General features: G+C 50.3%; 1 protein-coding gene across 2 annotated transcripts in view; it reads right to left on the reverse strand.

Annotated features, from left to right (window-relative positions):
- Nucleotides 1-25,738, reverse strand: part of Abcg1 (ATP binding cassette subfamily G member 1) — a 57,925-nt gene that overhangs the window by 15,911 nt on the left and 16,276 nt on the right. For both annotated transcript variants that reach the window (XM_057794833.1, XM_057794832.1), the window contains exons 3-5: nt 8,658-8,775; nt 6,033-6,165; nt 2,840-2,890 (exon numbers count right to left, since the gene is read on the reverse strand). In XM_057794833.1, the coding sequence (XP_057650816.1) occupies nt 2,840-2,890; nt 6,033-6,165; nt 8,658-8,775 (302 nt within the window). The remainder of the gene's footprint in view (nt 1-2,839; nt 2,891-6,032; nt 6,166-8,657; nt 8,776-25,738) is intronic.

Here is a 25,738-nt window from a genome sequence, read left to right on the forward strand (position 1 = left end):
GTCTTCTGATCAGTCACCATGTGCCACGTGGATGCTCCAAACGAAAGAGCTCCATCTGGACTCACTTCTGTCTTCTGCCTGTCCCATGGCTGTTCCAGCAGTGGCCTGCCTTCTCACCAGTGGCAGATGGAATGCAGGGGCAGGGAGCAGAAGCAGGCACAGACAAAAATGGAGGACCCTGTTCCTTGTCCATTGGTGCAGGTCTTCTCAGGCTCACCTTGGCATAGTGTGTTCTGAGGCTTGGCTTCCCCTCTTTCCTTCTTCCTTTCTAGAGCTTTCCTTTGTCATCTTCATAGTTGCTTGACTTGGGCCAGCTCAGGCTGCCATGACAAAGTGTCCCAAACTGAGGGTCACCTCAGAGTCTGATAGCTGGTTGGTCAAGCTCAAGGCATGGTGGTTCTGGCTCTTCCCAGCCCCTCCTCACTCCTCTCTGCTGGGTTTGCTGGTGGTGTTTTCTCTTCAGGTCCTCAACAGCTGTCCTGAGTGTGCTTGTGTCCTGACTTCCTCTTCTTGTAAGGGCACAGTGAGATTGGATCAGAGCTATCCCAAAGGCCTCCTGTTATCTTAATCATCTCTGCAAACAGCCTGTTAATTCTGAAGGACTGGGGTTAGAATTTTAGCATATCCCCTTGGTGGGGGAGGGTCAGCCATTGGGCCTGTCTCTTCTAGTCTTCACTCTCAGGGACAGTGGGGGATGGGTGGTGGCCCTAAGTCACATTATTCAGAAAAGGCCAGTGGTGTAGGAGGTCCTTTCTTGATGGAGGAAGGTCATTGGTTAATTAAAAAAAGAAGCTGCTTGGCCCTCATAGGTTAGAACATAGGTGGGTGGAGTAAACAGAAGAGAATGCTGGGAGGAAGAGGAAGTGAGCTCAGATGCAGGGCAGCTCCTCTCAGAGACAGACGCAATGCAGCTCCTTGCCAGGGCAGATGCGATGAAGCTCCGACCCAGGATGGACGTAGGCTAGAATCTTCCTGGTAAGTGCACCTTGGGGTGCTACACAGATTATTAGAAATGGGCTAAATTAATACGTGAGAATTAGCCAAGAAGAGGCTAGATATAATGGGCCAAGCAGTGTTTAAAAGAATACAGTTTGTGTGTTGTTATTTCGGGACATAAGCTAGCCAGGCAACCAGGAGTTGGGGCGGCAGGAACACAGCCCGCAGCTCCCACAACACTTTCTGTCTATGTGTTGCTTTCATTGGTTTAATAAAGAAACTGCCTTGACCATTTGATAGGGCAGAACTTAGATTAGTTCAGAGTAGACTGAACTGAATGCTGGGAAGAAGGGAGAGAGGGAGAGAGAGAGAGAGAGAGAGAGAGAGAGAGAGAGAGAGAGAGAGAGAGAGAGAGAGAAAGAAAGAGAGTGCCGCCATGGAGTTGCCAGGTCAGACATGTTGAATGTTTCCCAGTAAGCAGACATGCAGATTATTAGAAATGGGTTGAATCGAGATGTGAGAGTTAGCCAATAAGAGGCTAGAACTAATAGGCCAAGCAGTGATTTAATTAATATAATTTCTGTGTGATTATTTTGGGTGTAACCTAGCAGCGCAGCCGGGACCAAAAGCAGGCGTTCGTTCCTTACAACAGGCCAGCGACTATAGGGGCTCTTGAAGCTCACCCTACATGACAAGGTCACAAGCCCCATTTTGTTGCCCACATGTGACCCCTGAATTTTTCACAAGGTACAAAGGGTTCAGTTTCTTCCTCTCAATCTCAGAATAAGAGAATTCCACAGGAAACATTTTCAGTAGTCCCAGTGAGCTGTTTTCATCTCAGAAATGAATTCTTCCTCTCTGTACTGCATACCCTACTGCCATGACAGAGAACCCCGAGACTGTGAGGGTCCTGTTAGAAAGGGGGAGGGGGAACCCTCAGGCTGCCTGGGTGCTTTTCCATGCTAGCCTCAATCTAAGCCCTATTAGTCATTCTGGGCAGTAGGAGGATGCATGTGAACAGAATTATAAAAAAAACTTCCTTAGGTAAGTATTTAATAATGTCCATCTAAATGGTGCGTTTCACACCACACTCTCAATGTCCCCGGAAACTGCGCCACCCCCACTGGCTGGCCTTGGAATAGATAACATCATGAAGGGGGGCTTCTGCTACAGTTATCTTCTGCAGAGCATCCCAGTAGCACTAGGGACAGAAAGGAGGAGGCAAGCTGAGCTTCCCTCTGGTAGCCCATGAAGAAGTACTGATCAGCTCTCCTCACCTCTGTCCCCCCGCCCCCACGACCTCCTAGGGCTCCTTCTGTGCCCTGCTTGCTTCCTTTCCTGATCCTTAAGGGCTCAGGGAGCAAGGAAGACCGATAAGAGGGAGGGGGAAAGTCTCAAATAGGCTGGGAATGTTTTTATTTTCTTTTTTTGAAAGACTGGTTAATAACATGCAGAGCCCAATTTCTCGTTGCAAAGGTATGTGGGTGGAGGGGGTTATTTTTAAACCAATGACTAAACCATCTCCATTGTCAGCATTTCATAAAAATTTATTTTAATCTAAAGTGTATTAAGCACCCAAGGGGGTGGAGCCCTTGGCCAGGCCCTGAGGTTAGCATCTTCTGCCCGTGGGTGGGTGGGATGGAGGTTGTGAGGCTAAGGCAGCAGACTGCTGGATCTAAATGTCAATCTAGCCCAGAATCATCCCTCCTGGACTCCAGCCACTGCACCCCACCACACACTTTCTGATGCCCCCATCTCTAACATACACACCCAAGGAGAGGCAAAGAAAATCAGCAACAACAACAAAAATCTAGAAGAGGAAGAAGCCCTCCCCGCCAGGCTCCTTCACGCATGTGCTTCCATCACGCTCTGGACCACGTGTGGCTTGGAGCGACACACTCACCATCTCCCGTCTGCCTTCATCCTTCTCCTGCAGCTTCAGATGTGCAGACACCTACAGGCGACAAGGGCAACAGTGAGGCGGCTTCTGGAAGAACGAGCCTTACGGGATCCTAGCACGGTCTAGGGGTTATGCCCTGGCCAAAGCCAGCATGGCCCAGAGTCCCATCAGCTTTGTAAGCTGCTTGATGGATTCATAGGACACTTTCCCACTTCAACGGCCTGATGGGTGCGGTCCTGGGAAAGCTATAGGGGCTGCTATGCTTCTGCTTATCTCAGGTGTCCAGGAGATGTCTCTGGCCCAGCACAGAGACAAGTAAACCTTAGGCAGCAGGGTGTGAAGACCGCCTGGGAGGGGACCCATTCAGGACCTCCACAAATCAGGAGATAAACCATTGCTGACTTGAGGTTGTCACCCTGGGAGGATCTGCAGATAGCAGGTGTGGGATAGCAAGGTGAACTTCCTGGCTTGTTTACTCAGATCCTGTTTACCAGGAAAGGATGGGGTCCCCAGCCTTGCAGTATAATATGGGGTCCCTAGCCTTACCTGGTGAAACCCAGAGCCTGAATTACTGAGCCCAGGTTCAGCCCTATTTCAGTTATACCAGACTCTGTGTTCTTGGGCACACCTGGACCTCAGTTTCCTCACCAGCATGAAGATAAGTTTAAAATCTACCTCATTAATTGGTGAAGTTGCTGAAGGGGTCAGATGAGAGACTGAGAGGCAAGGGAGGGGACTGAAGAAGCCCCAGACCTCACAGTGGGACAAGGCTAGGCCTACATCACCTCTGTAAGACTAGCTGCCTGTCTTGTGACACCACGCGTCACAAGTACCTGTCACGGTGGACACGAGGCAAAACAAAACAAAACAAAAAAACACATAAAAATGTACAATGGCTGTAGGTCAGTAGCTGGTGGTCAAGAAGTGGAGACCACGGAAGACAGGATCTCGACGGATAGAAGATTAAAGAGAAACATCCCCAACAGTACTGTGAAAGCCCTCAATTGAGGATCTAACCGTATGTGTTTCTAAAAGCAGATGTATTTCACAGCAAGACCTAGAAGACATACAGTTACCCCAGAACAGAAAAGACCTAGAAGATAGACAGTTACCCCAGAACAGAAAAGACCTAGAAGACAGACAGTTACCCCAGAACAGAAAAGCGATGGAGCTGGAGAGTCAAAGCGATGGTTCTCACACTGGCGACAACACGGCCCACCAGGGACTCACCAAAAGCTATAATCAGGTCACTCGACACATGGGGGGGTCACTCAGGGACTCACAGGAGTAGGCAAGTACATGAAGGACAAGACCAGAGGTGAGGGAAACCTCCTCAGTAGCCTGCCTGCCTGCCCTGGTCTGTGTGCAAATCCTCTCACATCCTCTAAGCCTGCCAAAGCCCCACTGGAGGCCAGGTAGACAGGCAGTTCTCCCTAAAGTCACTGTTCATGGATTGGGAGGTGGTATCCTCTTACCCAGTACCAGGGCAGAAGAGCGAGAGTAACCCTGCCAGGCCCTCTCTTTTTGCTTCTCCACAAAGCAGGTCAAGGAGCAGATCCCTGACCTGAAATCGTGCCCACTTTTCTTCATTGAGCTAAGACTCCTTTGAAGTGGCAAAAAGTGCTGTGTGGTGGCTTCTATCCGGTGTTTGCCCATTCTAAGTCATGAATGGAAGGGCAAGACCTCTCTGTGTAAGGCCACCAATATGAACATCTCATCTGCTAACTGAAGTGCAGTCTCTGACAATGCCTCTTCAGGACCAGGGGAGGCACAGTTCCTACTGGGACTCTATGCAGCGGCACCCAGAAAGCAGAGAAACAGTGCCAGCTAGGCACAAAGTGAGCCATGACAGGCAGAGGCTACCAACCAGAGCTGAGTGTTGGTTTGTAGATAATCCTTTAATGAGAAACATTCTAGAAGCTTCTTCGACCCACAATGAGATCACGTGAGCTGTCACTGACTGGGGAGGGGGTAGGCCCTTATAAAAAGAAAAGATCCCAGAAGTCAGGAGTTTCTGCATTGGTGGGGACATGGTCCATGCAAAGAACATAGCCTGACTGTTCTGGAAACCTACGATATGGGCGTCATCTGGACACTTGCACGGCCCCAGAGGGAAAGGTATTTTTAAACTCCCCCTGGACATGTGCACCCGAAGTCTCATGTGAAGACACAGTGAGAAGATACAGTACAGTGGAAAGAACCATGAACAACATTGATAGACCCAAGGTCAAGGTTCCACCCCGTCTTCCTGTGCTACTCATTCTTTATTCTAGCCAGAGACTGGAATAGTCTCACAGACGAGGAAGCCATGGCCAAGGGGCTAAAGCAACATCATGGAAGGAGGTAGAGTTTAGTGGTGATGCTCAGAGACCCTGGAGTCACAGGCCTGCTTCAGAGTCCCCCCCTCATGGCGCTGGGAAGCCTGCAGGCCTGCCTCACGGCTTAACTCCTATAGGCTCTGCTCACCCCTGCTCCCCAGAGACAGCACAGTCTAGACCCTGTAGGGACTCAGCAATGGCTGACTCTGTCTCTCACCTATGGGTGAAATATAGGTGAGTCTGATGAGGCTCTCAGATAACTAGCAATCTACCAAAGATAGAACGATTCAAGGCAGTGATGGAGGACATCGAGATTATACCAGCTTGACATATGCGAGAGTCATTTGGAAAGAGGGAACCTCAACTGAGAAAATGGCCCTTCCAGACTGGCCTGTGGGCAAACTCCAGCCCTGGGCTGGTGGTCCTGGTGCTATAAGAAAGCAGGCTGAGCAAGCCAAGAGGAGTAAGCCAGTAAGCAGTATTCTTCCACCGCCCCTGCTTTAGGTCTTGTTTCCAGTTTCCTGCCCCACCCTAGATGATGGGCTACAATTAGAAGCTGAAATACCTCCCCCCATCACGCTTTTGGTCATGGTGTTTTATTATAACAATAGAAACCTTAATTAGGCGGGGAAGTTGCTTAGTCTAAGGGTAAATAGGAAAGTGGTTACCATGGAAACAATCATTCAACCAGGTGATCGATAATCTCAGAAACTTGATTGTGAATCTGCCAAATGAGAGCTATTAAAGCTTCTAGTCTGGGGAATTATGTCCCACAAAGCTGTGTAAGCAGCAAGCCTGGGGCAGCATCTGAGAGGGAGCGAACTGGATGTGGCCAGGTGCAGCAAGCCTGTGTTGTCCCGAGGGCAGGGGTGGCTCACCATCATGGCCTCCTGAACGGTGAGGTGAGGCAGCAGCATGTCATCCTGCATGATGTAACACGAGACCTTCCGGAAGCAGCGCAAGTCCCGGGGCATGCCATTAATGAGGACTGCCCCCTTCATGCCGGTCTCCCTGTAAAGACAAGCAGAGAGGTGGTTGCCAACCAGCTCCTTCAGCATCCCCCCTTCAGGTGGCTCAGAGAGGCAAGCAAGAGAGGGGGCCTCCTTCCCTCCCGGGCTCTTCCCAGCAGAACCATTCAGCATGGCAACAGGATGGGGGAGAGGGACCAGAGACCCAGAGAACCACACTAGTACTCTGCCGGGAGCAAGTGGCCAGCAGGGAGACAAGCCACACACAAGGCCTTTCTCAAATGGCATGTTTATCACACCAGAAGGAAACGGCTTCTCTTCTTTGCCCGCTGCACAAGCATGCCTCGGTATGCCCCACGATACAGCTGCAGGGCAAGGATGTAGACCAATGGCTACTCTATTTGCAGCCCAGATGACGCCAACTGCTCTGGGATCACAGGTGCATGCAGCAGATGCCTTGGGTAGCTCAGAGACAGCATCCCAGGTACGACAGTTCAGCCCCATGACTGGTCCTGATGCAAGGGGAGAACCTTCTGACTGCAGGTGATGGGGTTGGGAGCCTCCTTGTCCTAATAGGGTCAGAGGACACTGCTCTGGTAGTCATCTGTCGGCTCCTTGGGCATGTACACACTGGGCCTGCTACTTCTAAACACCAGTAGAGCTAGCTACCAGGGCCCCCATCTTCCTTACTTCCCAATAACACATCTTCTCAGCTCTGCCTCCCTGTGGCCATGGAGAACAGTAGCGCTATGGAACCTGTGGGGACTGATGGAACCATTCTGGGTTCCAACTTCCTATGGCCCACTGTCAAGGCAGAGGGCACTCCCAGGCAATGGGCAGCTCCCCTGGCTTCCTCTGGGTACCCAGCCTGGCAGGGCTGCCTCTGCACCTCTGGAATGCAAAAGCACCCTTGGCCTTCTAGGAACTGCTGTGCTGTTCTCAAAAAGAGCTAGCCCCCTAAAAAAAACCAACTAGGCTCCCTCCCTGCCTTGACTCAGGGAGTTGAGACTTTAGCTTTGATCTTTTGATGTGAATGTAATGGACAAGAACTTGTCATGGTGACGATTTTGAAAATCAGAATCTCTGATATTCAGAAGCAATTCAGAACTCTAAGAGACAGCGAGGTTTATTTTTCACCTCCCATCGCAGTTACTGAAATAATTAGTATATGGGTGTCCATTACTAGTCTCAGGGGTTATAGTGATTATGGGTGTCCATTACTAGTCTCAGGGGTTATAGTGTGTTCAGGCTTGTATCTGAAATACCCCCCGCCCCCGATCCCCAGCTTGTGGTACCGAAATGGGGGGTTGTGGGGCCTGGGTGGTAGAGGTGAGTCACTAAGGACAGGCCTTTAAAGGTTGAAGCCTGGTTCTGCCTCTGTTTCAGCTGCTGTGCCTTCTTTCCCATGACTCCGAGACCGTGAGCCAGAATAAACCTTTGCTCCCTTAAGCTGCCTCTGCTACAGGAATTCGGCCACAGTAACAGGAAAGCAAGTGATAATGTTCTAGGCAGATACTGAAACCATGCGGAGTTTTGTACACTATATGACCATGACTTTTCCTATGCCATGTGCGTTAATATACAAATTAAGCATGGTAAGAAATTAATAATATCAACTAATAGGACAGTTAGAATGTGTTGTAATGAAATTGTCAACATGCCTGTCCTTTTACTTTGGGGACGTTATTAAGAAAAGCAAGGGTCCCTTGAACAAAATCCCACATCTCTCCACCAATCTGGTAGCCTAGGCAGTTAACAGGCATGAAATGTGGCTACACCGATCCATGTCGTGGATGGAACAAAAGTGGCATCAGATCGCATCATATTTCTTATTTAAAAGATGTGTGCAAGTAAAAGTATGAACTTTTTAGGCTGGAGTTTTAACTCTTTTGGTCCATGGTTAACTGGATGATTGTTGCTGACACTCCCTGCTCTGTGAGAACCGAAGAGCAGGATTTTAGAAAGCCTTTCTTAATCTCTTCAAAAGGTTCCACTTTAGAATCATTCACCAATGAATAACCTTGGTGTGACCTTGGGAATGGTGATTCCCTAAAGCCCTGAACAATCATGGAAACCACAGGCCTTGGACACAGCAGCTCCTCATTCTCTTCTGCCATGCCTCATGTAACTGTCCAGCATGCTGCCCTACTGGCTTTCTGTCTTCTGACCACTGCTCTTCCAGATCTTGACCTTCATACACTTCCCTGTCAAGAGGATATACTGAGGGCAGAGCTAACTAGGAAGCTGCCTTGTCCATCTGCCTGGGGTCTCTTCTTCATGGCCTGCGCAGCCATCAGCAGGTGCAGGCTTTCGTCACTGTCTTCTCTGCACGATTTCCCGCCTCGACTCTCAAGTTCTGGAGACAGCATGCACCACACCCTCCCCCACACACACACAGGCACACATACACACATATGCTCAGTTTCCCAGGAGGCCACGTGAGCCCAGCTTCCAGTAGCAAATGCTATACATGACAGAATGCTCCTAGGGACGACAGCCCCCCTCACACAGCTTTCTCTGCTGGCATCTGCTCACCTGTATCCTGCCAGAATGTTCATGAGCGTGGACTTCCCAGCTCCAGAAGGACCCATGATGGCCACCAGCTCTCCACTGTTGAATTTCCCAGAGATCCCTTTCAAAAGGGTCTTGTATCCTGCAAAATGCAGAGTGGATTCATTTTTCTAATTGTTGCCTGCTCTGTTTGGCCCCAACGCTGAGCTGCTTGGCTGCAGCCAAAGTCAGAGTCTCCCACAATGAATGCAGTATGAAAGATATGAAAGACATAAGGCGCATTCTATGCCAGAAGCAGACCTGAGTCTGTTTCATGATACTCTCTTCCAAGAATGACCTCATCCTGTATACCCACATTCACGGCACGTGCACATTGCTTAGGGTGTTCAAAGCACTTGTTCAAGTGATATCCAAGTCTAGGAAGATCCACCACCCTCATGTCAAAAGGGCAGGTGGACAGAGCCTATTCAGCACCGGACCAAAGACCGTTTCCTCCTCCTGATGTGGTACACAGGTCCCTGTACCGACAAGCAATTATCTCAGCATTTCATTTGCGAGTTTTTTCCTTACCCCTCCTAGACTTACAGAAACACAAATAATTTGTACACAATTTACAAGCAATTGCTTTATGATTAAATAATATAATCAATGCATTGTTAATCCCCTTATGAATGATTAAAAGGGTTTATTGTCACACAGTCACATCAAATGTCTAGGGAAGGTCTGCCAAGTGTCTTCTGCCAGGATCTTTGGGGGGGGGGACACACATCCGAAACAAAGTCAGAGCCCTGTAGTCTTCAAGTAGACTGTGGGAGTGTGCTATAAATGACAAACAGAAGCCAGCGGCTCGGAGATAAAGATGCCAGCTCAGACATGTCCCTTGGTATGGTGTCAGGTAAGAGCCCACCCTCACATGGCAGGCTCCTTACATTTTAGCCCCTGTGCATAATGGCTAAAGAGACCTCCTGAGCCAGGGAGATGTGGGGAACTTGCCTGGTCTCCCTAGGCTCCAGCAAGCACCCAGACCTGCAGGCTGAAGAGAACTCCACCCCATGGGGATGGCTTATCCACAGGCTCACTGTCTCTCACAGATGGGACACTTGGACATTCCAACCTGTCACCAGGTGCCACTTTAATTTGGACGAGGAGTCCCTGGAGTCTTGTTTAAGCAAGGCAGAGAGAAGCGGAAGCTAGAGCCAGGAAGCCTGCGGCTCTGAGACTGAATCATTAAGAAGAGGAGGTTGGTTGTCAGCTGTTGCCCCAGAGGGCTGAGAATCATCCCAGTGGGAGAAGGGGCCCAGGAACAAAAGGGAGGGGCACCGAAGGAAGCTCAAGCTGTGGAGGAACCCGGTTTCCCTACATGATAGCACTGGAGAACAGAAGGGAATGCGTGAAGGGGGAAGCGCAGGAACTGTGTCTGTCTTCAGTGGACAGACAGACGAGCAGGTGGGTAGACAGAAGTACGGAAGAGCCAGGGATGGCAGACACTTTCTGCACAAAGCCAAGTGCCCTGTCCTGCAGGCTCGTCAGACAGAGTTCTGCCACTCGGGAACAGATGTGGACCTCCAGAGGCCCCGAGTGACATCACCAAGGGAGCGCTAAATACTCGGGTGCCTGCGCATTACCATGCTTATCTATCTAGGCTGCAGTTGGGGTTACTGTCGAGCAAACTGTGTTTCAGACTGCTTCTACTCCAAGACAAACACTCAGCCCCTGCTGCGCTCCCATGAGCTGGAAACTGCTCAAAGCTGGAGACAGGTCACTGAGATGGTCACTGGTTGACTGAAAGCCAGATGTTCTGCAAGTTCCCTCTGTGGAACTCACATGAGAAAAACACATAGATGGCTGGATACAGCTGGACTCCCAGCCCCCTATCAACAGATGGAGTGTATATGACCAGGTGTAGAAGCCACCTTACACTTCTAACAAGGCAAGCAGCTGTTTAGAGTTCTGTTTTCACACAGCCAGGGCAAGACCAGAGAGTATTTTCCCTTAGAAATCAAGACCACATTCCTCTGCCTATGAACAAATCAGCCCTTCCTCTTTTTCCCCCTAATCGATTTTTAGGTGCATGTGTATATACATGTTTGATTGTGCATAGAGGCAAGCATATGTGTAGAGGCCAGAGGTGGATGCCGGGAATTCATTCTCCTTCACCCTTCCACCTTACTGAGGCAGGATCTGTCAATCAAACTCAGACATCAAGCCAGGTGGTGATGGCACATGCCTTTAATCCCAGCACTCAAGAGACAGAAGCAGGCATATCTCTGTGAGTTCGAGGCCAGCTTGGTCTACAAGAGCTAGTTCCAGGACTGCTCCAAAGCAATGCAGAGAAACTCTGTCTCAAAAAACCAAATCAAACAAAATCAAACAAAAAAAACAGACATCACAGACATGGCTAGTCTTGCACTGGGGATCCCCTCTCTCTGCCTCCCTAGACTGAAATTACAAGGGAGCCTGTCATATCCATCCAGCATTTACAGGCCTTCTGGGACTCCAAACTCTGTCCTTCACATTTGTATGAAGCCCCTGGGCCACTGAGCAACTTCCCTGGCCCAAGCCTTTCCTCTTTAGATAGGAAATCACCCCCTAATAATCCCACGAGCCTCTGCTTGCCATGTGAGACGGTCCCCAGCTAAACAACACCTCTCATAGGACAGCACCTCCAGGATGAGCTAATGCTGTGCCAGAATGCAGGAAGCTGTGCACAAGGGGAATGCAAGCACTGTTTCCATCTCCTGCGCTAACAGCGCTTTACACACAAAACCCTCCCGGTCCACCGACTAAGGGGATGCAGGTGGTCTAACTCAGGATCGGGACTGCCTAGCTTGTTTTCATCGGGCGTGGCCGGCTGAGTGTTCCTGAAGGCAGCCTGGCTCACTGGGGTTGGACATGGCACCAGCTTTGCTCACAGTGTTCTGTTTGCCTGCCGTCATCTTCTGCGCATTTCACACACACAGAAGGATTCCAAGAGGGCTGGGGACGGCTAATTACACCTAGCAGCCCAGTCAAGGAAACACGGCCCCAGTTTCAGGCGGCCTGAGGCAGTCTGCCGACCTGGGGCCGCCTGCGTTTGTGCCAACCTGGGCAGAGCAGCCTGTAGGTCTCAGCAGCCGCTCTTCTGACTCCCTGACCTGTGAGCAGATTCAGTGCTCATTGAGTCTGGCCGTTCAGCGCAGTCATAAAACACACCAGGTGTGTTATTCCCTTACTGGTGCCTTGTGGTCAAAGGCCACGACTGTCAAAGGCCTCTCTTCCTTTCAAGTCAAGGGCTTAATCCACATAGACACCATGTGGATTACATGACATCATGTCTGTGTGGATTAAGGGTCCTGTCTGTGTCTGGGGTACTTGCTGGGTACCAGTTCCCACCAAGAAGCATTCACAAGACCAGACAGTTCCAATCCAGCTGCTCATGGCTGTGATCATCTTCAAGGAGCTAACACCATTCCTGGCATGGGAATCGCTTCTCTGTACAGGGGGCTGTCGGTCTGGAAGGAATTCTGTTCCCATCATCTGCCCCCAGATTGGCTTGTATCTGTGAGAACCTGCCATTACCACGGTGGATGGATGGTCACTCCAGTACGCCTGTCTCTGATGACTGGCACTTCCAGGGCCCAGAAATCAGAGGCCACCCCTATGAGTGGCAGCTAGAAAAACCCTGCTCCTGAGGAAGGGAAGGGAAGGGAGATGTATGTCTTGACAGTACGCTGTTAGCATTTTTGCACGTGGGAGACCATTACGGTCTTCATGGAGCAAGCTGTCCCCAGGTAGAATGAAAGCTACTTCTCTGATCTCAGCAGCCCCTAGGGAGGCAACTAGGCGGCAATAGTTTCTGTGGAAGGTGGGGGAGAGGCTGCAGAGGCCTTGACCTCTCAGAGAAGGAGTGTCCACACTACCTCCAGGTCCAGCTACTTTACAGCAAAGGCCACTTGGTTCCACCGGCTCCTCCAGGAACAGCAGAGAGAGATGTGGAAGCAGATGCCTGACTGAGGACAAAAGCTCCCAAGGACTGAATTGGAAACCCCAGCCAGACTCCCTGTGGAGCCAGACAGTCTAAAGTCATCTGCTAAGAGGCGAGTTTATAGGGTGTGGACCCCTGAGCCTCAGGGACCGGAGCTGGCAGAGCCTGAAGATGGTAGGGAAAGCAGGACCACTCCCTCTCCAGGCAGATGTGTGGCAGAGCCCCGACTAAAGAAAAACCATGCAGATAAAACAAATAAAGACCATCAGCTGGGGGCTGGAGAGATGGCTCAGTGATTAAGAGGTCCTGAGGTCCTTCCGGAGGTCCTGAGCTCAATTCCCAGCAACCACATGGTGGCTCACAACCATCTGAAATAAAATCTGGTGCCCTCTTCTGGCCTGCCAGCATACATAACAGGTAGAACACTGTATACATAAAAAATAAATAAACCTTTTTTTAAAAAGACTATCAACTGGGTCTTGGGAGGCTGAGGATTTCTTTCTATCTAAATACGTCAGCCTTAGATGGGGAAGAAAGGGGCAGGCAAACCTAAGTGCTAACAGGATTCCAGCCTACTGGGGCTCTCTTCCTGTCACACCCACCAGAAAGAGCTCACGGCAAGCCTGCCCTGTGTCCATGCACACACATGTGCAGTCTGTGTACACGCTGCCAGCACGGACACAGGGACATTCTCCTCCTAGACATGAACACGCCATGTGCACTCACACACCTGCAGGTTATCATCAGCACCATGGGTGCAACCTCTCCCCTCCGCTGGGTACACACTCACCCATCACAGTCACACACCTCCAAAGCACACGGACTGTGTATAGACAGGCTAGGTCCTCAGATCACAGCCTGGCCACCCCTGCCCCAGCAGGGAGAGAGCTGGCAGTCACTCATATCAGCCCACATGAAGCAGCTTCCCATTATACGGAATTTTTATGCTTCTAAAAGCGAAGATAGTCTCTCTCCAAGCTTCCAAGCCTGGCTAGAACAATCTGAAGCAGTTTCCACAGTCCAAACGATGTCACAGCACCAGTATGGTCTCCAGATGGGCTCCAAATGCCACATCAACCTTAGCCTAAAGGCTATCCAGCTGTCCTGGCCTCCATACCCAAGGCCCAAGGTGACTCTGCATAAGCCAGAGTGCCTAGGACAAGCCTAACCTCGCTTCCCTGCCTCCCCTGCTCATCTTCCCACTCTCTTAGCTCCTACCTGGGGGGATCTGACTCCAGAACAGATTGCTTGCCTCTCCTGATGCTTCACACTCTCTCCAAGAGTAAACACAACACCTAATGACGGAGGTACACATGGTTTTGTTGTTGTTGTTATTCTTATTATTTCACCATTTTATATGTGAGAATACATGCCTGCATGTATGTCTGTGTACCATATGTATGCCTGGTGTCTACGGAAGCAAGAAGAGGGCTTCAAATCCCTTGGAACAGGGAGTTGTGAATCACCATCTAGGCACTGGGAATAGAACCCAGGTTCCTAGAAGGGCAGTCAGTGCTCCTAACTGCCTAGCCATCTTTCCATCCCAGAGGTACATAATCTTTCAATACCTGGTGGCATTCTCTTCTTACATTCTTTGGTACCCCCAGTGCCCAAAGACTTTCTGAACTGCCGGTCAGCCAGAGAAGTGAGACAGACCTAACCCTGCCAATCAAAGTGATGCTCCTGGCATTCTGTACTTCCTGAAGGACAAAGGGGCTTTGGACCAATGACAGTGGCGGACATGGAGTCTGGAACACTGTGCTGGTAAACAGAAATGGGGACCTGAAGGTACACAGGGAGCTGTCAAAGTCACAAAGTGCCAGAGAAAGGCACTGTGATCTGTCCCCATCTGTGCAAACAACACACTGTCCCATGGGCTGTCCCTCTCTTTGGAAGAGGAGTAGGTCTTCTGTTGGCTCATGGAAATCCACCAGGGCCTTAAGCCAGCACTGTGCTCGAGAAAGTAATGGAGTAATTGCAGGAGCCCTGTGTCCCTCTGTCCCCAGCTCTACATTACAGGCTTAACAGTGGTCACTTGAGACGCCCCCCACCCCTGCCAATTTGCTGTCCTAGCCAATGGTTCCTCTTTCTTTCCCTTTACCATCTATTGCTGCAGATTCCCTGGACCCCTAAGTGTATGCAGAAGCCCCTCCTGCTTCAACCTTCTAGCCTGGATTCAGTATATCTAGTTGTAACTGGCCCCCGTATGTCACTAGGCAGCTTCTATTTGGGTCCCAGGACCCAGGCAGAAAGGCTCATGGGTGTTAGTCAGGTCCTCCAAATACCTATCTCCCTATGAGGCTACACACCGGATGCCCAAGGCACACAATGGGTGTGCTTCAATGATGTCATTGCTCTCCCATGCGGCTCAAGGGCTCTTTGTGTAGAAGGTACATGGAAGAACAGGAAGTCACATAGCTACAGTGCCTCATTCTGGACCTAGCTCAACTGAGCCCAGTTTTCTAACTTCCAGCTCTCCATGGTAGCTAAAGGATGTGCTGGTCATCTGGCCTGGGTCTTTGGTCTGTCTCCAGCTCAGCATCTTTTGCCAAACAACCCTTTCCATACTGCAAGGCCTCCTGCCGGGAAAGCCTCTCTTCATTCATACCAGGCTTAACCATGCATACCCTCAAAATAGCCTCACCAGCCACTGGTGCAAGGCCAGCATTGTGAACATGCATGCTTCTTGCCCGTTGCATGTTGAGGCTCTGACAGCATCTGATATGGCCTGCCAGGACATGGAAGGTGCCCTGCGAACTGGGGTGGTGGCTGCAGGCATAAGTCTCCCTTCTATGGCAAGACGCGACACTGGCTTCCCCACCTTTCCTAACACACTTGACTTGCAATGACATCAGGAGGGGCGCTTTCCTCTGACGGCCTCCCCAGATCTAACAATAAAATGGGATTAAAATCAAAGCGGTGAGCCGGGCCTGGCAGCACACACCTAAAATCCCAAGTGCTCAGGATGTTGAAGAAGGAAGACCTTACATTCAAGGCCTTGCATGGGCATCTTAGTGAGACTCTGACTCAAAACAGAAATTAGTAAAGAGAAAGGAATGTGGCCGGGGATGTGGCGCAGTGCAAGAGTGCTTGTTCAGTCGGTGTGGAGCCCGATGTCCAAAACCCAGATAAACCAGCAAAACAGAAACCCAAGCTCAAAACTTCCAGGCTCAGATGAAGGGCCAAAGGAGAGAGGCCAGGCGAGATCAGGATGCCCTCCACCCTGTAGTCACCAAGTCAATTAGGGTCTTGTGTTCCCAGGCACCTCTGCTGTGAATAAAGGTGTGTCTGTGACACATGTCCGAGTTGAGCCACATCAGAGCCATGCTCCACTGAAGCGCAACGACAGTACGGCTTCCAGAAGCACGTGTGGACTTATCGTGTTCCCTGAGTATTTACATAGAGAGGTTTCCCAGAGGAAAATGTCAGCTCAGCACTCAGCGCTCTCCTTCTCCTGGCAGCCATGGTACCCAGGTAAGCTGTCTGTGTGTCACGTTTGGGAAGCATTTCAAGGACAGGTACAGAAATGGCTGCTCGAAGTGCAGCTTCCACACCTGGGTTCAACAACCTGCCATCAGGGAGGGGATGGGGGTTTCCTGCACCCAGCCCCTGGACTGCCCTCCCCTTCCTGTTCCAAGTGAGGCAGACATAGGGAGAACATGACACGCTTTATAAGATTACGCAGGCCTTCTGAGGGATGCTTCTCCTAGGGTGCTTAGTCTTATAACTCTAACTGCTCCAGCCTGTGGCTCTGGGCATACTTTCCACCCACCGCTCCGCACCCTGAATGTTCCCTCAGCTCTCCATTGGGCCAGAGTCTCCCAAACTGAGTTCAGCAAGACACTGGGCGTCTCAGGAGGCAGGGGCTAGGGAGCAAGCTCAGTTAGTAAGATGCCCGTGCACAAGTGTAAAGACCTGCCGGGCGATGGTGGCGCACGCCTCTAATCCCAGCACTCGGGAGGCAGAGGCAGGCGGATCTCTGTGAGTTCGAGACCAGCCTGGTCTACAGAGCTAGTTCCAGGACAGGCTCCAAAGCCACAGAGAAACTCTGTCTCGAAAAACCAAAACCAAAACAAAACAAACAAACAAACAAACAACAAAAAAAAACAAGTGTGAAGACCTGAGTTCAAGCACTAGATAGAACCCTCACCCAAAAAGTACTATGGTATGCACTTACAATCTCAGGGCTGGGGAAATCTCAAGACAAGATTCCTGGGGTTTGCCAGGTAGTCAGTCAGCCTAGCCTACTGGGAAAGCCCCAGGACAGTGAAAGGTGTCTAACAAAGAAAGCTGGTGGTATATGAGAAAGGACACTAAAAGTTAATCTCTGGCCTCTATAGTCACACACACACACACACACACACACACACACACACACCAGCACACACGCACACACCCCCCACCAGGTCAACAGGTATTAAGGCTTATGCTGTTCCCAGAAAAAGTGACTTGAATAGGCTTTACCCGAGTTGGCAGGGCAAGGGAGTTTATTTCAGGTGTCATCAACATGTCTAACAAGAAGCCACCAGCTTTTCCGTCATTAGATCCTCTCCTGTCTCAGACCTAAAACTCAGTCTTCTTGAGCCTCCGCTGCCTGGCGGGGGATGCAAATGTGTACAAATACATTGCCTTCTTTATTTTTGATGCATGCTACAAGGACACTGTCAATACACGGATGACAGAGAGGAGAAATGCTGAGAGTGTCCCCAAGTACCTCACCAAGTACTGAGGAAAGCCAGAACCTAGACAGAGTCACATGGAGGCCAGGCCCAAGTCACCTTCATGAGACACTAGGAGAGAACAAGCGGATATGCTGGACACCGAGGGATGAAGGGAATAGGGGCTCCAGAAAACTAACTAAAGACGCTCTGAGTTACAAGGCTCCAGAGGCCGGCCCCTGAGGCTATGAAAGCAGTGAATGCCTGCTGGGGGAAGAGGAAATCTCAGGTGAATTTGCCTCCAAGTTGTGCAGGAACCTCCCGAGAGGCAGCTTTTGTGCCTTGTCCCACACAGAATGGGGTAAACATTTAATGATACCACTGGCTGACGCCTATACACCTACGTAACCCCTTCTCCATGCTCCCGTCACTAACCCGAATAATCTCACCAAGCCAGATTGCATGTAGTCATTGGTTTGTTCTGTTGTTGGTGCCCTATCTGAGGCAGTCTAGGGAGCTAGCTTTAACCGTCAATACGACCCAACCCAGAGCCATCTGAGAAGGGAGTCTATGGTGGGTCTGCGGGTCTGTGGGGACTGTCTTGTTAAGTGATGTAGGAGGGTCCAGCCCACTGTGGGTGGCTCCATTCCCTAGACAGTAGTCTGGGCTGTGTAAAAAGCAGGCTGAGTGTGAACCTGCAACCGAACAACTGAGCAGTGTTCCTCAATGGTTTCTGCTCCAGCTCTGCCCCGACTTCCCTCAGTGATAACCTATGACCTGGAAGTGTAAGCCAAACAGACACTTTCCTGTCCGAAGTTGTTTTTGTCAGGGTATTCTTAATCACAGGCCCAGGAAGGAAACTAGAACAGAGGTTGAATGGTGTTTGATCTTAGTTCCCCAGGAAAACTCACGCGACAACCAGCCTGTCTCTAGTCTGAGGCACACACCTCTGCTCTTCCTGAGCCTCAACCCTTCCTCATCACAGTCTCCAACCCTGCCCCACACATCACCTCTACTGAAGTATTTATTCTCCTCCGCTTTTCTCTTTTTACTGTCTAACTATATTCATCCTTAAAGAGCTTAAGTAATTTTTGCATGTTTCTGGAATTTATACAAATGGTGCCATATTGTCTCTTCCAGAGGTGGTTTCTCACCACATATATAATATATATGTATATATACATATACATGTGTATATATATTTACATATATATGTATGCATGTGTATGTATATATTGTCCAAGAGACTAGGCTCTGCTTCTTTGCATAGTTCTAGAATACTCTATGCTGAGGGTATCTGTGGCTTGCTAACTAACTCCTCTTTCTAGCCATGGCACATGGTGCTCAGTATGGACAGGGCTGACCCTGGCCTGGGGTGCTTCAGGAGCTGAAGGGACCTGCAGTGCTGAGCACTGACTGTCAGCACGCTCATCATGGGCCTCAGCCACAAGAGTCACCATAGCAAAGAGCTCCATCTCCCCACTCCTGGGCTGCAGCCCCATGTCTCCTGCCTGTGATACATGGCCCATTTCAGGCTAAGGCTGGAAGCCACCTGCCACCGGTCCTGCACATGACATACTGAGCCTCAACAGCTCTGAGCCTGCTGTGTGTCGAGCCTCCATCTGACCCCTATCTATGGAGACCCTCCTTGTATCTGAATCAGTTATCTGTCTCCTCATTTAGGGTAATGTCTCTATAATTGTGTGAAGACTACTGTAAGCCCTGAGGATTAATATTAGCAATTAAAACTGGAATAAATGGGGTATATGGAAATAGCCCAGTAGTTAGGAAACTCATTGCTCCTGCAGAGAACGGAGTCTGGGTCCCAGCACCTAGGCTGGAAAATCCACAACTACGTGTACCCCCAAATCCACAACTACGAGTACCCCCAAATCCACAACTACGTGTACCCCAAGCTCCAAGGGACCTGAAACCTTCCTCTGGCCTCTGTGGGTACCAACACAGGCATATACATGAAAATAAAAACATAATTATAAGCATTGGAATAAAAGGACCAGAGATTGCCAAAGGTCATAAAAGTCTAATTCTGCAGTAGCTGGTGCATCTACAGGGCACGAAGGCAGGGTTACTGTCGTCCATCGTAATTCAATCAACTCTGCTGCTGCAGAAAGACAGACGTGTCCATCTATGTTCCTGACAATGGGCTCACAGCATTTTGCAATCTACAAAATAAGCATGACTGGACAAGGGCTTTCCTAACTTAAAGAAATTATAAACATGGCTGTGCATGTACAGACACACACGTGTCACTGTATCAAGGTGACACTTCCCACGTTCTGCAGTCAGAGCTACAAAGAAAGGGAGACGCTCATACAGTTAGTTGCTTCTCAGCCCCTTACTTCAGACTTGAAGCTATGACTGTGAATCTCGCCCTCCCCCTCCCCCCGCCCCCCCCACCTCTGTCTCCCTCTCACTGCCCTGGAGCAGACCTGCTCTGATTATTGTTTGTGCACATGGACTGAGATTGTTTTATGAAATATTTATTAACAAGTGAATTACTAGAGCAGCTTGGCTGTTCTGCCCGGATCCCTCAGAACTGAAACGCCTCAATGATAATTCCTTTCAGAGCTATTCTAGATCCACAGAAGACTCTAAGAAGCTGCTTCCCACAGGCACCTTCTGTAGGAGTCCACAACTCAGCTCTCTGAAGTGTTCACATGGCTGGTTCACAAATCGAGACGCCTTGTGATCTAGAATGTGAAGAAACCCCCATGCTGGCACTAATTCAGGAGAGGTGGCCCCTTCACTTCAGTTGTCCACACCGATCCAGAGCAGAGTCCCCCTCCTGCCCCGCCCCCTCTGGGACATTGCTGTTAGGACACAGATCTTGATCAACTTCAAGGCCGAGCCAAGAAGAGGCAGACAGGGAAGTGTATTGCTGAAGCAGCCCTTTTGCTGGCTTTATCCTGACCCTTCCATCAGCACACCTCCACCACACTTCCCTGTGAAGACAGTCTCCAGAAAGGGGAAGTCTCACGAAGAGAGAGGGAAACACATTTGAGATGCTAGGTTGCTCCATCTCGGCCTCAGGCTGCTCCCTCCTCTGGCTCTGGTGGGGCTCCCACATGTATATTCAGGCTCTAGGGGAGGGGGGGAGCTCCCACCTATGATCCAGGCTCTGTGCTTTTCCATGTCTTCTTCTCATGTATGGCATGCTAGCTTCAGTCTTGTGGCTGCTCTGTTAGCTGCCCTGCTCTCCTCCTAGCCCCACAGTTAGCCAGGGAAGTCACCTGGCCTGTACTTCCTTGCAAACACCAAGAGCCAACCACATGTAGAAGGCCCAGTTGGCCCAGGAGGCTCCCCTGGGGCGGCCTCTTGATCACACTGGGTGAGGACTCTCCCTTTTTCCAGTTGTCCCAACTGTGAAGACAGGAGCTTTCTAGTTCCCTAAGCACGTATATAAGTCCACCAGTCACCTGACGGGCTGGTCCATGGTTCATGGAGAGGTGCATCTCGCTAAGAGAACAGTCTTTCCTTTGGTTGCTTCGTCTGTCCTCTTTGAGGTTTTGTGACTTAGTTCATCCCACCCACTCCCTGGTACAGAGCACGGCCATGTAGACTTCTCAGGAGGCCTGAGGTTGTACCAAGGTACATAGGGTCCATCAAACTGCTGTTCACTCTGGGTACCTGACGCCTCCTCAGGGCCCTGAGGACAGCCATGGGCCAGCAACTGAGGAGTGCTGTTGCCAGGCACAGGGTGTTTACATCTGTTTCTCACCCACCCCTCTAAGTCTGACTCAAGCAAGTCACCTTCTGGTGCCTCCTTCAGGCCCCTTGCTGGTTCTGTATGTGAAGGTACTTCCCCCACATAAAGGTCATCCAGGGCCTCCAGTGGGTGCTTTCCACATTATTCTGGGTAGGAACATGGGCTGCTTGTAAACAGCCCCAGATCTCCATCAGCAGGAATAAGAAGAAGGCTCCATTGCTGTCGTCCCCCCCAAACCATCTCCACACACTAGGACCAGTGTGGCCATATCTATGATCCAATGGCAATCTTCAAAAATCAGGGATTAGGATCCTTATGCATTGGAATCTGCCATTATTTAAATAAGGAAAAACTGAATGCATTGCCCAAGAGTGAGAACTGCAAAGTTAGACAATATGGAAATCAGGCTGCAGGAGACATAGGAAACGAAGCATCCGGGGCTTCTGTTGCAGCATTTTGCTGGCAGGGCACTGGCTGTGCCAACTATCTGCAGGCTTTCGTTTTTCTTTTGTGCTAGGCACTAAACCCAGGGGCCCTGCTAGAGAAGTGTGCTCCACCACTGACCTATCCCCCAGCTCTGCCTGTTTCTTATCTGATCCGAAGAGATTGGACCAGAGGACTGTGGGAATGTCTACTGTCCTGATGTACTATAGTCAAGTTCTGAGAAGTTGGCTCAGTAGGGCTTGGCACTGAGAGAGACCAGCGAGGCAGGGGGTCTGGATGCCGTCTTCTCAACACCAACCCTGCCCCTGCCTGAGCTCCATGACACATTCTCACCCTGGGGGCCACCTGAAGCTCTGCAAATATTTCTGTCACTTGCAATAGAGGGCTAGTTTTCTTCCAGCCAGAGATAAAGAGGGTTTACAGGGAGAAGCAAAGAACTCCCTAATGGAATGGCTCTTCTTTAGGCTTCCCTCCTGCCCCTTCTGACAGGACAAGGTCCTGGAATCCAGGGACAGATATATCTCCCCAACCCATATGATGTCCTCTGTGACCATCCTCAGTGCGAGCTGGCAGGCAGGGATGGGGATCATAGCTGCCTCATCTGGGGTTTCGGCAATGTGCTTCCCAACTGGTAGATGGACCCCACCACCCCAGGGAAGCTTCAGCATCTCTCTGACCCTCCAGTGTCTTCCAGGGCTGGAGAAGCTGCTAACAAGCAGGGGCTGCCTGGACCACTATGAGAAAGACCCAGTCCTCCCTTGACTCCAGGAAGATGAGAAGCAGGGACGCTTCCTGACAGTTTCTCGAAGAATCAAGTGTGGATCCCAAGTAGACAAGCCCTCCTCAGTGCCCTGAGGCAGCACAGCTCAAATGAAATTCCCCAGCAGCAGGGTCTGCATTGCCAGGGGGATGGGAATTCCCCCCGCTGCACGCCCCATAACTGGGAAGCGCTGGAGTAGCACCAAGTCAACTGCATGCCAAGCCCTCGAGACCACACCAGCAAAAGAGATGCAACAGCTTCACAGGTCACTGCCCCACCATGTCTGCTCCGAAGGGCGACAGGTGTGGGACTGTGGAGCAAAATGGATGAGCTCCTGGGGTCCACGAGTCTTCTCCAGAGGGAGTTACACCATTAGTCTGTTATTACCCATAATGCTTAGCTTCTCCATTTCATTATTACCCATGCGGCTTAGTTTCCGCCATTTCATTCCAGGGTCAAGCTCTATCTAGATGGGTTTAACCTCAGTCCACGACTTCATGCAGCTCCAAATAGCGATGTAGACAGCCCAACAGAAAAATTATAAACTTACTTAGAGCACTGTAAATGTTTTGGGGGAAAAAAAATCAAACTTGGTTGTGGAATTGTCAAGCATGAACTCTATGGGTGACCATGTCAAAAGGTTTGACACATGCCCGTGAGGTGCTTCAGTGTCTTCTCTCAGGGTCTAGGTTTGGCAAGACGGTTTTCCCTAAGGGAATCTCAGACAGTCAAAGTACAGGGTGTGAATGGCATCTGTCTCTAGAACTTTCTACCACAATCCTGGCTGCCCAAGTCCTGGGACTTTTCTTCCCCTTCTGCACTCTCCCCAACAGGCCGGTCTATGAAGCAAGCACAGCACTGTGGCACTGATTCCCTAGGGAACACACAGGCCTCTGGGTCTGACCTCCCCATGGAACATGCCCCACTCCCACCTGTGGCAAGCTTGCTGCTGTCCTGGGGACAGAAAGGGATCCATTACACCTGAATGTTTTGAATCAATGGGCTCTGAGAGCTGGTAGGCTAGCCTGGGCTCCATCAGGATCCCATGCTCAATGTTCTCACCACGTATCTATGAAGCTCAGAGTGTAAGGTTTTCAGAAACCCATACACTCCTCGCCAGACCTAAAGAGTGGTAGGGTAAAGGCCACAGACACCCATGCCAGACAAATTCCTTCTGAGCCTGCCCACACCCTGATGCCCTCTTAAACCTGCCCCCTGTGCCTTCAGTCCTGTGGGTGGAGCTGAAGGTCATGCCAGCCGTGTGTGAGTAAGTGTGGAATGTTCTGGTCTTGGCTGTTTGTTCTCCCCAAGCATGGCTCGCAGGTGTCACCTGGGGAGACCTGTTGGGGGCCTCCACCCCTGGAAGCATCCAAAGCTCGCCAGACTTGTCTAGGTTCACTGCTTCCTCCTCGCTGAGAGGAGCAAGCTCATGTGTGTTCAAGGTCACTGCTGGCCATGATCATAGCTGGTCACTGACTGCTTCACATGACTTCAAGAATCAAACGGAAGGACTTTAGGAGTCAAGTCTGGGCTTTGCCTTGGGGTCCCTCCTGTCATGAGCAGGGTCTCTGAAGCTTCATGCTGTGGTCTCTTCTTTGATTGGGGGGAAGTGATGCTGGGGGGGGACAGCCTGGCTGGCATCCTATCCTGTCCTAATGTTGTACCATCATCCTCAGCGGCCTTCCTCGCTTATAAAACCCCACTCCCCTCACAGCCTATGATGACGGCACACAGGATTCTCAGCATCATAAGAGGGTACCACCTGGAGCAGAGGTGATGGGATGTCATCCTCACGCACTGCTTTTCTGGGTCCAATTTGAGGGATGGGGTGCTAGAAGCCTGGACATCACCAGACACCCCCAAATGACCAGAAGAACGTTCTGGAACTTTCACGGCCAGCTCCTTGACTCTGAAGATACCACTGAACCAAGGCTCTTCACTTGAATGCCCTAAACATCTATCTGCCTCTGGGAGCTGCATGGTAGGCAGGCTGGAGGGCGTCTGTCTGAACAACAAAGATTACTCTAGAAGTCCATGTTACACATAGACATATTGAGGTAAGGTCAGAATGGAGATTGATCCGGGGCTTGGCAGGTAGCCACCCCGATCACTTTGGGCTCTACCACACACAGACCTGTAACCTTGGTCAGGTCTTGAACGCATCTCGTGTGACAAACGCAGTGGCTTTGAGGACACATGGCCCACAAAAGGCTGAGCCAGGATCTGACAGTAACCACACACTGGCTCCTTGACTTCTAAAGCCTGGGATCACAGCAAACTTTCGTTTAGAATGACTAAGGGCCTTTTAATCCCTTGCAATGATTATATTATGATTGGTTTCTGATGTGGCACACAACCCTATTTATTCAGCTCTGCCTGTGGAACACTAGGCTTTGTGGGTGTCAAGTTGTTTGACCCATTAAGATAAGGCTTATTGCTGTTATGACTGCCTGCTTTATAGAGTAGGTAAACTCACCCAGTGTCCTGCTGGTGAGTTGAGGAGTGAGTTTTAAACTCCATTCCCAACCACTGGATTCCTTACTTGGCCTTTTCCTTGACTGGGATGATGTTAACTGTTGTTAAGACTTGAAGCCATTTTATTAAGAAGAGAGACAAAGAAATGAAGTTCAAACCAAATGCAAAAGTTGTTTAATTTATTTTAGCCTTTTTCTTGAGTAAAAAGGGAAATGCATTTTCTATAAATTTGTAAGATTACGGAACTTACTGTAAACATCTGTAAACCCTGGCCTCAGGTGTTGAGGCTGCTTCCCTGCCAACACTTTTGCCGTCCCCACTGCGGCTGCCAGTTAGAGAGTGGGTACAGCTCTCTCTTGTTCACTCATGAAGATCCAGCCACAAGACAAAAATACACAGGGCCTGAGAGTCTCACATCCTCCCTAGATGACCTACATTAACCTCTCTCGGGAGGCAGGCTCTGAAGTGTAATGTTGCTTACCCAGCTCCGTTTCGATGGCGGAAATTTCCACCTGGCCACTCACGAAGGCCGATGCTTAAATATAAACACTCTCCAAGATGCAAAACTCATCGTTCAAAGACCTGAAACTTCTCAGCGGGCCATTCAGGTGCGACATGGCAATGAGCTGTCCTGTGTAAGGCAGTGCCAACTCCCAAGTAAGACAAGTTTATCAATGACTCTGAAAAGGCTAATTCGGTTCTGATAATGGCCACTGGGAAGACCCAGCGTAAGTCTTAGAAAGGCGGCCGTGAACCTCCGAGAGGAACGTGACTGCAGCTGTTAGGGACAAGGATCTACCCCCGTGGTCCTAACAAGCCATGCTCAGCCACCTACCCCCAATATGCTGATTAAAGAGACAAAATAATAGTGAAAAGTAGAGAAAGGAGATTTACTCGATACAGCCTCATTGGGAAGAACAAATAAAGAGGCCCAGGGACCCCCCAAGTCCACCTTTAGGGCATGGACAAGAGGCTTAGGTGTGAGTAGAGGGCAGGAGGTGTGACCATACCTAAGCAGCCCTAGTCAAGCATCTTGCCACCACCATGAACCCATCATTGTCTGGGCTCTGGGCTCTC

The sequence above is a fragment of the Chionomys nivalis genome, chromosome 19 (genome assembly GCF_950005125.1).
Source record: "Chionomys nivalis chromosome 19, mChiNiv1.1, whole genome shotgun sequence".
NCBI lineage: Eukaryota > Metazoa > Chordata > Mammalia > Rodentia > Cricetidae > Chionomys > Chionomys nivalis.